At 56.0% G+C, this 14,893-nt stretch overlaps 1 protein-coding gene across 1 annotated transcript; it reads left to right on the forward strand.

The window, feature by feature from the left end:
- The first annotated feature begins 3,207 nt into the window (after nt 1-3,207).
- On the forward strand, nt 3,208-6,508 carry MAFB (MAF bZIP transcription factor B). The gene has a single exon (XM_004430398.3). It carries the CDS (start codon nt 3,549-3,551, stop codon nt 4,518-4,520), a length of 972 nt encoding a protein of 323 aa, XP_004430455.1. The 5' UTR covers nt 3,208-3,548; the 3' UTR covers nt 4,521-6,508.
- Nucleotides 6,509-14,893: the final 8,385 nt, after the last annotated feature.

The following is a 14,893-nucleotide window of genomic DNA, read 5'->3' on the forward strand; positions in this document are numbered from 1 at the left end:
TGCGCCCGGGACTCATCGCCTCTGCTCCAATCCGGGGTGGGCAGGGAGAGGGAATTTGCTTTTGGCGGAAAACTTCAAATTGGAGTTTTGGGGGCTAGAGATAACGAACTGCTCAGTAGAGGGCTCTGGCGCAGCCAATCCTTCTCCACTTCCCTTCAAACGAGGCTTGAGACTCCGCTGCCCACTACTCCTGTGTCTTCTGGAGTCATTCCCTTCGCTTCTCCTCCTTGACTCTCCATTTCTCCCACCGTCTCTTTTCTCTGTCTTCCCTTCTTCCCCTCCCTCCACCCTGCTTGGATGGGGTGCAGCCTCAGGGTACTGCTATATAGCTATTGATGGAGAGCCAGGCACGCTGATCCCCAGAGCCCCCAGGCGCGGAGAGGAGGCTGCAGGCGGTGGCTGTTGGGAGCGGGAGGCCATGGGATTTAGGGCGCTGAGACCCTGCGGCAGAGCGCAGCAGAAGCCGGGGTGCAGGAGGCCGGGCCGCGAGGTGAGGTCGGCTGTCCTGCGCGGCTTTCACTCCGGAGCAATCTGCGTGTCTCCATCACTCATCTAGTTTCCAACATTTTTGGTTGAAGTACTTGGGGGTGGGTGGGGAGGGGAGGGACTGACTAGGCTGGGAGAGCCGCAAAAGAACGGGTTTTGGGGGAAGGTGGAACTAGGGATGGACAGAGATACCTCAGTCAGAGCCCAGGGAAAGGGAGTGACCGAAACGGAGACAGGCACAGGGACAAAGAGGAGCGCGCCTGCCCAGACAAAGCCCGAGTTCTGGAGACCCTGAGACAGCCGCAGGACGCCCGCAGGAGAGCGGAGGTTTGGAACCGCAGAGCTGGGGCCGCAGGAACCCCTAAGGCCTCTACGGGCCACACATCTAAGACTCAGGTCTCCGTCTTCGATAGCGAGGGTCAGGCAGACCCGAGGGGACACTGGGAGGACATAGACCGGCCCAGCCGCCTCTGTGAGCATGAAGAAGGCTACAGCGTCAGGGGTGCTCTCTGAGCCGCGTGTTTTTTACGCCCAGAAGGAGGGCGCTGCCGTCTGGAGTTCAGTGGCTCTGGGAGAGCCCAGTGCGACTGTCTGGCCCTGGCTGCCTAGAGCTGGAGCCATAGTCTGCACAGACAGGAACGTTTCCGCACTGAGCCGCGGTCCGAGTGTGTTCCCTCTGCGTGCGCATGCGACGGGGACACTTGTAGGGAGGGTGCGTGTCCCAAGAGCCCAGCTTTGGGCAGGGGTGGGGCAGCAGCATGGCCCAGACTCTCCCGAGAGACAGCCTAATCGTTTCTGCGGAGAGCACACTTCTCGCAGAGGGGTGAAGACCGGCTCTTTCAGCATTCCAGTTGCTGATCCAAACCTTTCAGTCCAAGTTTTGGTTAAACTATATTCATTTTATTAAAAATAGGCGGCCCAAGACCACACCCTACCCTGGCCTCGCCGAGGGCTCAAGAGAATAGACTGAGTTTTCAGATTAATTGGAGGCAAACATTTTAACCTTCTAACGTTAAAAAAATCTGGCTGCGTCCGCATTAGTGTGGCCCTCTTGACCCCTACGCTTGGTGTCAGTCGCGCTGGTTCTGCAAAGGCAGCGGCCCGGATACACTCACCCAGCGCACGCTTCTCCTGCCTTTAGCTGCGCGCGCCCGCAGCTGAAGAGCGGAAGGCGACGCGGGAGGCGGGTCGGATCTCCGGGTACAGCGAATTTGCGATTTAGCCGGTTTCTGCGCCCAGGCCGGGGTTTCGGAATAACCTTTTATTTTCGGCCATCCTGGACCAGAGCAGGAAGAGTGCGCAGCGCCGGAGCCCTGTCTTGATGCCTAGTGCGGTGCACTCCGGGCTCCCCGTCTGCGCTCCAGGAAGTTTTCTCATCGGACAGACCTGGGCCCCCTCGCTGTGGTGTTCTCGCTTTCGGCCACTGGCCTAACTCGGCCCTAGACTTTCCCGCGCCCGGAGCAGCCGACGGGCACTCCGCCCGTGCCCCGCAAGAGCTGGGCGAAGACTTTCGTGGGGGGCGATCGGCGCGGTTTCCGCGTCCGAGGACAGGACCCAGTGCGTGGCTCTAGGGAAAACTGTCCTGGGCTCCGGTGCACACAGCCTATATTCTGGGCTGGCTTGGGTTGGGCCAGGTAGGAAGACCCAGCTGGGTCCGCAGCGCGGTCCTTGCCTTCCGGCAACGGGCCGGGAGCTTCGCCGCGCCTTTGCGCACAGTGGCCACTTGGGGTCGCACTTTATGCCTGTTTGAGCCTCTCCGCGGCGGACTGACGCCGGGATCTGCTTAATCGTTACAAAACGTTCAAACAAAAACAGGGCCCGTTCCCCGGCAGCCGAGAGCTAGCCGCAGCACCGTCCTGGGCTGGCCTCTGCCCCAAGCCTCGGGGAGCTCAGGGTTCCGTGCGTCTGGCTGGGGAAAGGGATTTAGAGCCTTTTGGCCGATTCTTTCCCCGCTCCCTTCATCTTGTGCATTTGCGGGTGGGGTGAGCGCGGGGGAGCGGCGGGACCAGCGGATTCCTAGCTCAGGGCTGGGCCACCGCACCCGCCAGAAGGGGAACGGCGCCTGTTTGGCCCAAGGACGGTCCCCTGAAGCTGAACTGGATTTGAACACAACTCTTGAAGCTCCAACCCCAACCCCCAACACACAGTATGCGCAGACCCGCAGAAGCACAGCCATGCACGACACACACTCACACGGCCCGCAGCCGCGCAGCACACGGAGCGTCCCCCACTGGGCGGGGGACGCTTGGGAACAAAGGGCCCGAGAAGTGTCGTCCTGGCTCTCATTCTGAGCCTCCTTGGGGGTGACACGGGCTGGAGGTGGGGGAGCAAAGGGTAAAGAGGGAGGAGAGCGCACGAAGGGGTGGAAGCCGCGGCCTGGCCTGGAGTGGGGGCGCGCTCCGAAGGCTAGCGGGCGGGGGCCGGGACCTGGAGGGTGTGGGGGGCTGGGCCCGGACCGGCCGTCCCACTCCGCTCCAGCCCTCCGCCAAGCCTCGGCGGCTCCCGGGAGGCTCGGGCCGCCAGTCAGCTGACGCGGGGGGCGGAGGAGCTGTCAGGCGCGCCCCGCCCAGCGCCGCCGGGCCGAGGGGGCCGTGCAGCCATTGGCCAGAGCGCTGGGCCGCTCGGGCCCCCGCGCCCGGGTGACATCCGGAAGGCGATAAAAGACAGCGGCGGCGCCGGATCCAGCACAGCTGCACCGCTGGGCTGCGAGCGGCTGCGATCGCGAGAGCCCAAGAGCAAGAGAACTAGAGAGCGAGCGGCGGGCGCTCGCCCGGCGCCTCCCCTCCGCCCAGCCGCGCGCCCCGCTTGCTTCTCCACCCCTCCCGGCTCGAGCCGGCCCCGGCGCAGCCACAGCCCCGAGCTCTGGGGCGGCGCAGGCAGCCTCGGGACTCTCCGGCGCGCAGCCGCGTCCCCAGACAAAGGCTTGGCCGGCAGCCCCGGCCCGCTGCGCCCTCGGCTCCCCGCCTCCCGGGCTCGCCACTCTTCGCCCCCGCTCTCGGCTCGGCGCGCCCCGGCCGGCCGCAAAGTTTTCCGGGCAGCGGCGGCTGCGCCTCGCGTCAGCGATGGCCGCGGAGCTGAGCATGGGGCCCGAGCTGCCCACCAGCCCGCTGGCCATGGAGTACGTCAACGACTTCGACCTGCTCAAGTTCGACGTAAAGAAAGAGCCGCTGGGGCGCGCGGAGCGCCCGGGCCGGCCCTGCACGCGCCTGCAGCCAGCCGGCTCGGTGTCGTCCACCCCGCTCAGCACGCCATGTAGCTCGGTGCCCTCGTCGCCCAGCTTCAGCCCAACCGAACAGAAGACCCACCTGGAGGACCTGTACTGGATGGCGAGCAACTACCAGCAGATGAACCCCGAGGCGCTCAACCTGACGCCCGAGGACGCGGTGGAGGCGCTCATCGGCTCGCACCCAGTGCCACAGCCGTTGCAGAGCTTCGACGGCTTCCGTGGCGCGCACCACCACCATCACCACCACCACCCACACCCGCACCACGCGTACCCAGGCGCCGGCGTGGCCCACGACGAGCTGGGCCCGCACGCGCACCCGCACCATCACCACCATCACCAACCGTCGCCGCCACCGTCCAGTGCGGCCAGCCCCGCGCAGCAGCTGCCCACCAGCCACCCGGGGCCTGGGCCGCACGTAGCGGCCGCGGCGACAGCGGCCGGCGGTAGCGGCAGCGTGGAGGACCGCTTCTCTGACGACCAGCTCGTGTCCATGTCCGTGCGCGAGCTGAACCGCCACCTACGGGGCTTCACCAAGGACGAGGTGATCCGCCTGAAGCAGAAGCGGCGGACCCTGAAGAACCGGGGCTACGCCCAGTCGTGCAGGTATAAACGCGTCCAGCAGAAACACCACCTGGAGAATGAGAAGACACAGCTCATTCAGCAGGTGGAGCAGCTTAAGCAGGAGGTGTCCCGGCTGGCCCGCGAAAGAGACGCCTACAAGGTCAAGTGCGAGAAACTCGCCAACTCCGGCTTCAGGGAGGCGGGCTCCACCAGCGACAACCCCTCCTCTCCCGAGTTCTTTCTGTGAGTCGTGGCCGGTCCCGGCCCCCGCCCTTGCCCCGGCCCGGACTCCCCGTCCTATGTCCCCAGCTCCGGACTCCCCCGGACCCTGTCCCTGCCACGGCCCCAGCCTTGACCTGTTTGACTTGAGGGAGAGGGAGGAAGGGCGCGCGGGACGCGGGCGACAGGAGGGCGCGCGGGCAGGCAGGGGACCTTGGCTAAGGCGAAAGCGGTGCGCGCCAGCGCCGCCTCCCAGACTCGAGCAGAGCCAGAGAGAGAAGAGGGGGTGGGAAGTCCCGGAGCAACTTTTCTCCAGGCTGGAGGGCGGCAAGGCATAGTCCCGAGGAGTCGCCAAGGCCGTCGGGCTTTCTGAACTTTGCGCGTTAAGCCGGGGCCTCTGCCTTGCGGCCAGGAGCGCAGTCCAGCCCAGGAAGAGAGCAGCGAGGAGAGGAGACGAGAGGAACCCTGGCGTCCCATCAGGCGCGAGGCGAGGCTGAGCGAAGGAAGGAAGGAAGGGCAGACGGATCTGTCTGTCGAGGGTCCGGAGAACACTGGCTCTCAGCCTCGAGACGCGGGCCTCAGGACGTTCTGCGCGCAAATCTCATCAGTTTTATTGCCTGCTCGATTATATAGAAAAAATACGAAAATCTGCATTAAAAATATTAATCCTGCATGCTGGACATGTATGGTAATAATTTCTATTTTGTACCATTTTCTTGTTTAACTTTAGCATGTTGTTGATCATGGATCATAACCCCCTTGTTTCTTTGAGTGAGAAAGGATCGCAGTTCGGAAACTTCGGTGGCTGCTTGTCGGGTATCAGTCCCGGCTGTCGGCTTGTAAATACCCGCCCCGCCAAACCGCCTAGAGAACATGGCAGCAAGCTGAGTGTCTTTGTTTGGGTTTATTATTATAGCATTTTTTTTTGTGTGTAAGTAAAAAAAAGTTCTGGGCATTTTGCATCAGAAAACAACTTTGTCTTGGGGCACCCTTGGAAGTTGCATGTTTTTTCCCCCTACCCTGCCCCCATTCGGTACTCTTTTCCCTCCTGATTTAGTTTTCAATTTTGTTGGTGTTGAGGGAAAGAAAAGAGGACTGGGGTCCCCAGCTCCAAGTACCAGGGCAGGGCAGCTGTGGAGTAACGCAAGCCCGAGGCTGGGAGCCGCCTGGCTCCCACCTTGTCTTATGGCTGACATCCCTAACGAGAAAGGAAAAAAACAGATCTTCTTGTTTGCTTTTTATTGCAACCAGAACCACACGAGTGTCCCTTCGCAACGCTCCAGGTCTGCACAAATTGCTGGGTCCACAGTGCTCCTAGGATGAGCGGAGATGCCAGCCCCAACACTGCCCAGTGGTGACCTGAACTTGGGTTGAACCAACCACCACACTCAGAAAGTACCGGAAGCTCAACCTTAGCAAGTAATTTTGCAACTTTCAAGTGTGTTCTTTAGACCAACAAGTTATGTGTGTTTCTTTCCCTGCTTTTGAGATAGCGGGCGAATTATTGGTGGTGCCCCCCCTTCAGTTGTGTAGTAGTTATAGGGAAGATCTGGGTGTTTTTCTTTATTATTACTTTCTTTTCGTCCTGCAGGTCAGTAAAAGGTTTTAAGTTGCACTGACAAAAATACCAAAATGAAAGCATATTTTTTAGTTCCCATTTGAAATTGCTGGCGCTGCTGGCCAGATGCGTTTTTGAGTTTGTATTAGTTGATAAATTAACAGTAATAACAAGATTGTATGAACCGCATGGTGCTTGCAGTTTTAAATATTGTGGATATTCGTCCTGCATCAGAAACGAGCTTCGGTTTTTACGGATTCAACTGTGTTGAAATCAAATTTGCCGCAACAGAAATTGTTTTTATTTCATGTAATATAAGGGATCAATTTTAAACCCTGCTTATGATATGAAAATATTAAAACCTAGTCTATTGTAGTTTTATTCAGACTGGTTTCTGTTTTTTTGGTTATTAAAATGGTTTCCTATTTTGCTTATTAAAACCATGGAAATGGTGTTTATTTAGAAGACTCCGCGTTTGCCTGACTTTGGCTTTCTTCTCTTGTCTCTTCAAGATTTGCACCGATTTGGGGGCACTCCCATCCCCCTGGCTGATGGAGAAACAGACCAAGTCCGAGCACCTCTCTCCCTTGCGTGTGTGAGTGTGCGTGTATGTGACCCTCAAATGTGTTTTCTGCTTCTTGCCCTAGGTACAGACCCCGGTCAGGAGCCGGTCTGTGAAGCCCAGAGGGGGCACACACCAGTTTTGTGGGGATTTCAGGCTTGGGCATCAGGACTGGCCTGCTAGCCTGCCGGCTCTGAGGTAGAGATTGGCCGATCTGATCCCAGGATGCCGGGAGCTGCCACCCTAATGGGGATGCAGGCTCTTTATGGCAATCAGGCTCAGCTGCCCTGTCACTCTGGTCCTCCTGCCTGGGCTGCAAGGCTCTCAACTTTCTCCTGCCCAGTGCATCTCCGTGAGAGCAGCCGGAGCCTCCCGGAGCTAGATGCCTGCTCTGAGTGGAGGCCTCCCGGCCTCCCCGCTGGGCTCGTGGAAGCAGGTGGAATCCAGCACCAGGTCTTGGGGTGTAAGACTCTTCAGATAGGAAGCCCCTCCATGCAGACCTGTTTTCTGGGGGTGCTGCGCCCAGGGCACACCTGCAACTCAGGCCTGGAGCCCTCAGCCCCACAGAAGGGCACGGCATGGCCGGTTCAGGATTTCAGTGACTCCTCAAATCGTGAGTTGGAGGGGGTTTGGGGCATTGTTCTGGCATGGCAGCTCCCACTGGAGCCAAGGCATTCTGACTTGGGAGGTGGTCCCAGAACCTTTCCTTTTCCAGACTCTTAGGAGAGGTAAGGTCACCCACATAGGTCACCCCAAACCCCTCTGGGCCTCCTTGGAATCCCATCTATAACACAGGGTCGGCCTCAGACACCACTGAGAGTCACAGTAAGACACCTCTGTCCTCAACTCCAGAATTCCCTGCTTCTTTGGCAATGGCTGGTTCCAAGGGGTTTCTGATCTCCCTAGAGTCAATATCAGCAGTCTGGGAGACTCAGCCTTCCAGCCCTGGGTTCTCTGGCTGGAGTTCCTAACACGGAATTTCAGGACCCGAATGAGGAGATGCAGGAGACCTGACAGCAGAGCCCCGACCAGGTACAAAAGCTGAGAAGAACCTGAGAGAGGAAGGGGAGGGTGAAACTAGCAGGGAAAAGATCCTGGGTCCCTGGAGGCCTGGGGATAGGGGTAGGGGTCTCGAAAAGACGGGGATAAATCCAAAAAGTCAGGATGCAAATAATAGCAGGAGTAATTTACATTTAATAGCACTTTGGTGGTGTGTAGCAGGAGAAAAGTCAGAGATTCTAGCTTGAATTAAATTCCACGGCCCAGTTTATTTCACCAATTCAAGGAAGTATCTGGCAGGAAAGGCTCTGGGTGTGATCTGGGAGGAGGATGGTTGCTGACTCTGGCTGTGGGGTAATTCTGCTGGGTGTACACGGATGAAGGAGCAAGGGGGTTTGATTAGTCGGGTAATTGTGAGTGCAAGTGCACATGCACAGAACTTGATAAGAGCACACTCTGATGTACAAAGCGTATCCCCTTTGGGACGAAAGAGGTCTCGGTGGAACGCTGAAAGAAATCCGGCTGCGTCACTCTGGAGACTGAGGGGCAAACACCACGGCTCCATGCGGTGGAGGCTTGCCTCCCTCTGGAGTCATCCCAAGCCGACTGGCATCCTCTACCTCTAGAGTCACCTGGACTCTGTGGGAGAAAAGTCTCTGGGCTGGAGTGGGTCGAAAACTCCAAAGTATTGGTGTTCCTTCCTCAAAGCACAGAGACGCAGACACCAGCCCAGTGACCGACACCATCACGCTGCATCCAGGACGATATGGTGACACAGGCCAGTTCAGAGTGACCAATTGCGTCTCCGAGAAGCTGACAATTCCACGACACGGTCCTAGTGACACACTGACACACAGTCACACAGACACCCACACCATGCGCCCGCACTGATGCCCTCGCAGGCACTGTCAGTCCGTGCACCGACCCAGTATTTGAGCACCAACGGCCCGTGGCGCACGGAGGCGAGACCCAGGCAGAACCGGCAGCGCACCGGAGGAGGCCGGGACCTTGGAGCCTCCAGGGCGAGCTCGTACAGCAGGCAAGCCCCGGCCTCGTCTCGGCCTGCTGCCGCCCCGACCCGTCGTGTCGCCTCAGACCCGGCGCCCATGAGCTCAGGAAAAAAGAGCGCTGGGTCCCCAGGACCTCCGGCTTGTTCCACCCCGGCGGCGCCCTGCAGCCCGCACGTTCCTTTTTGGTTCCCACCGCTCCCGGCGGCTCGCGAGCTCCTCGCCATCCTCCACGACCCCGGAGAAAAATCCTTCCGGCGCCGAGAGCCTTCCACGCCAGCACTGTTCCCACGTAGACAGGCTGGCGCCCGCACTTGGGGACACACGCCCAGACACACACACACAGACACCGGGACGCACGCAGGGGGCACACACAGGCTCGGGACGGTGGCTCTGATCCAGGCTGAGCCCTTAGCTGGGGCAACCCGGGCCCGGTCCGGAAAGAAAGCCCCCTCTTGCGACCCTCTCCCCTCGGTCTCTCGGGAGGCTGTGCGGGCTGGATCAGCCGCCGCCACCCTCAGCGAGGCGGGTCGGGGAAGGCGCTCGGCGCAGCTTCCAGGGAGCCTGGGGTCCTCGCCCGCGCGGGAGGGGTGGAGGCGTCAGCCTCTCTCGTCTCCTCGCCTCCTTGCTTTCTTTGCCATTTCCTTTCCTTCAGCCCTTCCTTTGTAAACTCTTAGTTTTAGAAAACTTTCTCCCTCCATTTTTTTTTTTTTTCCCTTTTCTACCTTTTATCTCGGCGCTGCCCGGCGAGGAAGGGCTATGGGAGCGGGCTCTGAGGTGTCTGGTAAGTGTGGGGAGGACAGAGGGGATGGGGATGAAGGTCTGGCGTCCCCCGAGCCACCGCGCCGTGCTGGTGCCCGGTCTGCTGCTCGGGACTCTCGCCTCGACGGCTCCAGGTCTCCAGTCTTTCCTTTTCATGCTTCCGCCAGCGGCAGGGCTGGCTGGGGACTGACAGGGAGCAAGGTCCCTGCTGGCGGGAGAGGGGCAAATCTCGGCTCTCCGTGAAGGGATCTCTGGGGAAGCTGGGGCTGGGTGCTAGACCCAGATCCCTCTTTCCCTTACAGCCAGGCTTCCTTCAGTCCAGGGTCTCTGGGCGTTTCTGTGGCAGGACAACCCCCTTGCCTAGTCAGAGATGCCCAACTACCCCCACCCACTCCAGCTGTGTCTGTCCAGGGGCCTCCTGGACTCAGGCTCACAGTAGGAGCTGCCAGAAACCACACCAGATACACCAGGATGGTCATTTGTTTTTATTCTGTGACCTAGAGCTACAGCTTCTGTTAGGCCAGGCAAACCCCCTACTCCCTCTCCCACCCATCCCTGCTCCTCTTGTTCTTTCTCCCTAGGCCCCAGGAAACAGCTAGTTTAGAGCTTCTAATTGTTCTCTTGCATGCTTTCAGATGCAAAACCCTCTTCTGAGCCCTTCTGTTTTCTGAAGGAAAACCCTGAACTGGCTTCTTGCGTAACCCTTCCCCTTACAGACTACTGTCTGGTGGCCTGGCCTCTCATCCCAGAGATAGTAGTGTTTGGATTTGTTATGTAAGGAAGGGAGGATTAGAGATTTGCTCTGCCCCTCCTCCCCCCACCAAAATAAAAGTCCCCAAATGGCACAGTCTGTAGACAGTGTCTTTTCCAGCAGCAGCCCTTCTGAAAGAAGTCAATCTGGTTAGAAGAGCAGCTCCCGAGTTTGTGCCCACCACAGTACTCTCAGGAGACAGGCCAGCTTGCAGTGAAGGGAGAGTCCCATGTCCAGGGTGTCTCTGGTTCTTGGAAGCAGCCACCACGAGCCTTCCCAGGCTGGCGCTTACCTGGCTCAGAGGACTAGCCTTCTGCTGGAGAAAGCGGCTGCTGCGGCTGCTGCAGCTGCTGGAATTTTACCCTTTCTACAGTTCCTGCCCCTGGTAACAGGTGTCCAGACCTTGAAGAACACCCCTTTCAGCTGAGGAGCACACATTCTCCGTGCCCCGCCCACCTTTGCCATGTTCTATGTGCATTTTCCATGCCTTTCATGTCTTTTTAATATCTTAATACCCTTCTCCATTGTCCTACACTTATTATCTTAAACTATGCATTTAGATAATAAAATCAGAGCTAACTGTTCTCACTTGGAAGAAATTAAATATATGAGATAAGTCGCCACTCCAATTTGGAAACCCGCCTAAATTATTAATAAGGATTTGTTCAGAAGCAAAACTCAGTTTTAGCTGCCTCTTTGCATTCTTTGCATGTAAAGTTACTTTCACGTAAAATAGCAGCCACTCATTACACATTCCTTTTTATTTGTATCAAAAAGGGATGGTGTCCTCAGGCTGCAGGGGCAGCCACAGAGGGAGTGGGAGGAGGCCTGATACTTTCTGGAAGAAGCCAGTTTCAGTGTGAGAAGTGAGCGGAAGTCCACAAGTCCAATATTTGTACTGTCGTGTTTCCCTTTTTAGAGCTCTGTGCATTTTGCCAGGGCTGGTACTTCTTCTAGTAAATGCTGAGGGGTGGGAAGCTGGAGGTGCCCACTCTCTGGGGAGAGTGAGGTGGGCATTAAGCCTGGCCTGTGACTCCATTGGGAATCAGGACTGAGGCTGCCCTGAGGTCACTCACAATTCCTCTGGTTTCTTCTAATCTGTCACTTTCGCTGTCTTAACTCTGCCACGGTTACATGCACCTGGGCCCTACTGAGGACAGGCTGTGGGTCTGGACTGGTCTGGGGACTCAGCTCTGTCTGTCCTGCCTGAGTGGGCAGCGAAGGGCTGCACTTGCCAATACGGGGCTCGCATCTGCCCTCCTTTGTGTCCTGGGGGCCTGAGCCTGATACACATGTCCCTTTCCTTGGACTAGGGGCAAGCAGGTCACAGAGCACAGGAGGTGTGGCCAAATCAAGAGGTTAGTCCCATTATGACATTTCACTTAACTCTCTCAAGTGTGGGCTCCTATTCTCCATGCAGGTCAGAGGGGGATAAACAAGGCCCAGAGTGGACATCTCTTGCCCAGTGTCACCCAGTGGAGGATCTAGAATTGGAATCCACACCTATCTGATGCCCAAATTTGCATCCCATATTTGAAACACTTGCTGGGGGAGATCTTGAGGGGAGAGTATCCAGGGGTGAGAAATAGCCCTTTTTCAGGACAGTTCCCTTTCTAATTCCCTTTGCAGAGGGTGGTCACTCTCTTGGGGGTTACTTCATGCTCTCCGGCCACCAGGCTCCCTGACTAGTCACAAAGAGGGGCTTCGGGGCCTTGGAGATGCAGCAGGAGGAAGAAGGGGGTCAGAAGGAAACTGCAGATCTGTCGCCCATTTCAATCTCTCACGGAGAAGCCAGCAGGGATGGTGGTTCCGAGGGTGTGTGTGTGTGTGTGTGTGAGTGTGTGTGTGGTGGGAGGAGGCCCACTTGGGCATTGTTGGCTTGGGACATTGGTGCTGTTATTAATCAACAATCCTCTCACCTTTCATCTGTTCTCAATTGAACTTTCCAATAAATGTATCGTAACTACCATCGCAAGTGTTTATAGAAGCAGCAGCCTCTAGGTGAGGTAGTTTTGATGGAATCATCCATAGCTTAACCGAGCTGTTTCTGGTATGATATTTAAGCTTTGGACCTTCACCTAGATGTGCTTACACGCTTAGGGCAGCACATCCATAAACACATGTGTAACTCATGCTCACACACACGGAGGCAGGCACGTATGTGCACACACATTTAAATGCAGAATCCGCATGTGCTTATTTGCACTTATAAACATACATTTATATAGTGTGCATAAAATGTGCACGATTATGCACACAGCCGTATGGATTTATACCCACATGGAAACACAATTGATGACATCCGTACATAAGCTCTCACTAAATGCATATGGGGCCATGCACATCCTTACATGCTCACATGCAGAAACATACGTGGATTGTAGAACTGAACACTGGCCTTTGCACTCACTCACACAGAAGCACCACGGAACAAGTATAATGTGGCAGCGGTGGGGTTAACGGAGGCCCAGACTCCTGTAAATATTTATACGAAGCACTCAAGCTCTCAAAGTGGGAGACGAAACCTCTCCCCACAAGCCCCTGTAAATCACACAGCTGCTGCATGTTACCTGTCAGATCCAGGGCTGTGCCATCCAGCACTCGCTCCACGAGGGCGGCCACATACGTGCTGGAGCACACGGCCCTCTCCACGCTGAGCCGCGCATCCCAGCTGATGTGCCAAGGTCGGTCCTCACTCCTAGGATTTTTCTGCCAGCAGCAAGAGGAAGCATTTGAATGCTGCTTCTGCTGGAAGTGCAGGGTTGGGGGGCAGCAAAGGCTTTTTGTGACTGTCTGGGACTTGGCTTCTCCAGTGAAGACAGAAGTTACCCTGGGGGGAAGCACGTGGGGGCCATGGTGAGGAGGTGGGTGCAAGAGTGAGGTGGGGATCCTGGCTGATCCACGTGTGAGATAGCAGGGACTCTGGCTTCTGGAGCTCTTCTCACCCACCAAAGTTTTGGGTCCTAGGAGCCCACTGAATCGCAGTTCTCCACAGCCGCTTTAACCGTGTGTTCAGCGAAGCCTCTGCCTGCAGTCCTGCCACCTAAGACCATTCATTCAATCATTGAAAGAATAGTTTTTGTGTGTCTTCCCTGTGCCAGGCACCGTGATCAGCGTTGACAATACAACAATCAGAAAACAGAAACAATCCCAGCAAACTAATCTGCATGGAATTTACAATATTGTAGGAGACAGAGCCAGCAGTTAGATATTATATTAATCAGTATACAATTTCTGAAAGAGATAACTGCTATGGAAAGACACCTGGGCCTCTGAGAGCATATGCACCACAGTGAAGCTGACATCAACTGGGGAAAGAGAGGTCAGGGAGGGCTTCTTGGAGGAAGCGATATTTGAACTAAGATCTGAAGCCTAAATAGGAGTTAGCCAAGTTAAGTGGGTAGGGGAAGACATTCTAGGTCTAAATTGCATTTATTCTTCATTAATTTTAAAAGAAGTGATCAGGACCTCTGTCTCCTCTTTGACTTTCTCTCCCTCTACTTTCTGACCTTGCTCACTGTGTTCCTGCCACACTGGCTGCCCTATTGTTTCCGGAACACGGTGGTTACTTTCCTTGCTTAGGGCCTTTGCTTGAGCTGTTCCCTCTGCCTGAACCACTCTTCCCCCAGAGAAACCTGTGTAAACTCCCTCCCCTCCTTCAAGTCCCTGCTCAGATCTCCCCGCCTCCGCCTCCCGTGAGGCTTACCCTGACCACCCCATTGGATCCGGCCCCCGCCCCCGCCCCTCCCTGAGCACTCCTGCCCTGCCTGACTCTGCTCCACTGCTTCTCTTCTCCTTCTTTCTCCCCCACTGCTCTAATCACCTTAGAACCCTGCATCATTTCTTCAGTTAGCGCTTATTTTCCCGTCTCTTCCTGCCGGCACATAAGCTCTGTGAGGTCAATGTCTGATGATTATTTTGTTCACTGATCCTCCTAAGCACCATGAATGGGGCCTGGCACTTGGTTGGAACTCGATAACCCAAGACTAGTTGAATGAATAGGTGTTGAGTAAAATGTATTTAAAGAGGAAAGGGATGATGTCTGTGAAAGCATGGGTTTGAGGTCCTGGCTCGTCCTATCTATCTGTCTATCTATCCATCCATCTATCCATCTATCAGTTATCTATCTATCCATCTATTGGTTATCTATCTATTTATCTATCTATCATCTATCTATCTAGTTTTTTGATACTCCTTAAAATACCCACTGCTAACACTTTTGCGTATTATCCTCCAGAATCTCGTGTACCTCAGTAGTGCACTTTGGCACACATTTTGGTGTCTGTGAGGAGAAATGCGACAGCTGATATGAGAGCCAGGTGGGGGAGCGCTGGGGTGGCACAGCAGGGGAGGGGGCACACAGGGAGGGGACAGAGCAGAGCTCAGTCTCACTATTTTCCTCTAGATCGTTGGTGGGTCTTTGAAGAGGAAAAGGCAGGAGGGGGAGTCAGAGAAGGGTCTTGCTGGGATTCTGAGGGCACGAAACTAACTAGCTCCCTTCTGCTCCTGACCGCCCTGCCTCCCGCAGTCTATCCTTTCCCTTGCTCTCCTCTCATGCAGAAAAGAAAAAAAAGTTCCTCCTCCCTGTTACTTTCTGAGCTGAGAAGAAAGCCTCCTAAATACTTTGTCCCCTTGACAAGTTATTTTTAAAAAGAAATAATGTCTCCAAATCCAACATTTGTGATGATTTTTTTTTTTTTAAAGAAAACACTTCACAAATCAACAGCTCCCTTGTTTTAAGCAATTGCTAGGGTTTGAAGAG

Source organism: Ceratotherium simum, chromosome 21, assembly GCF_057802395.1.
Source record: "Ceratotherium simum simum isolate JZ-2026a chromosome 21, ASM5780239v1, whole genome shotgun sequence".
Classification (NCBI taxonomy): Eukaryota; Metazoa; Chordata; class Mammalia; order Perissodactyla; family Rhinocerotidae; genus Ceratotherium; species Ceratotherium simum.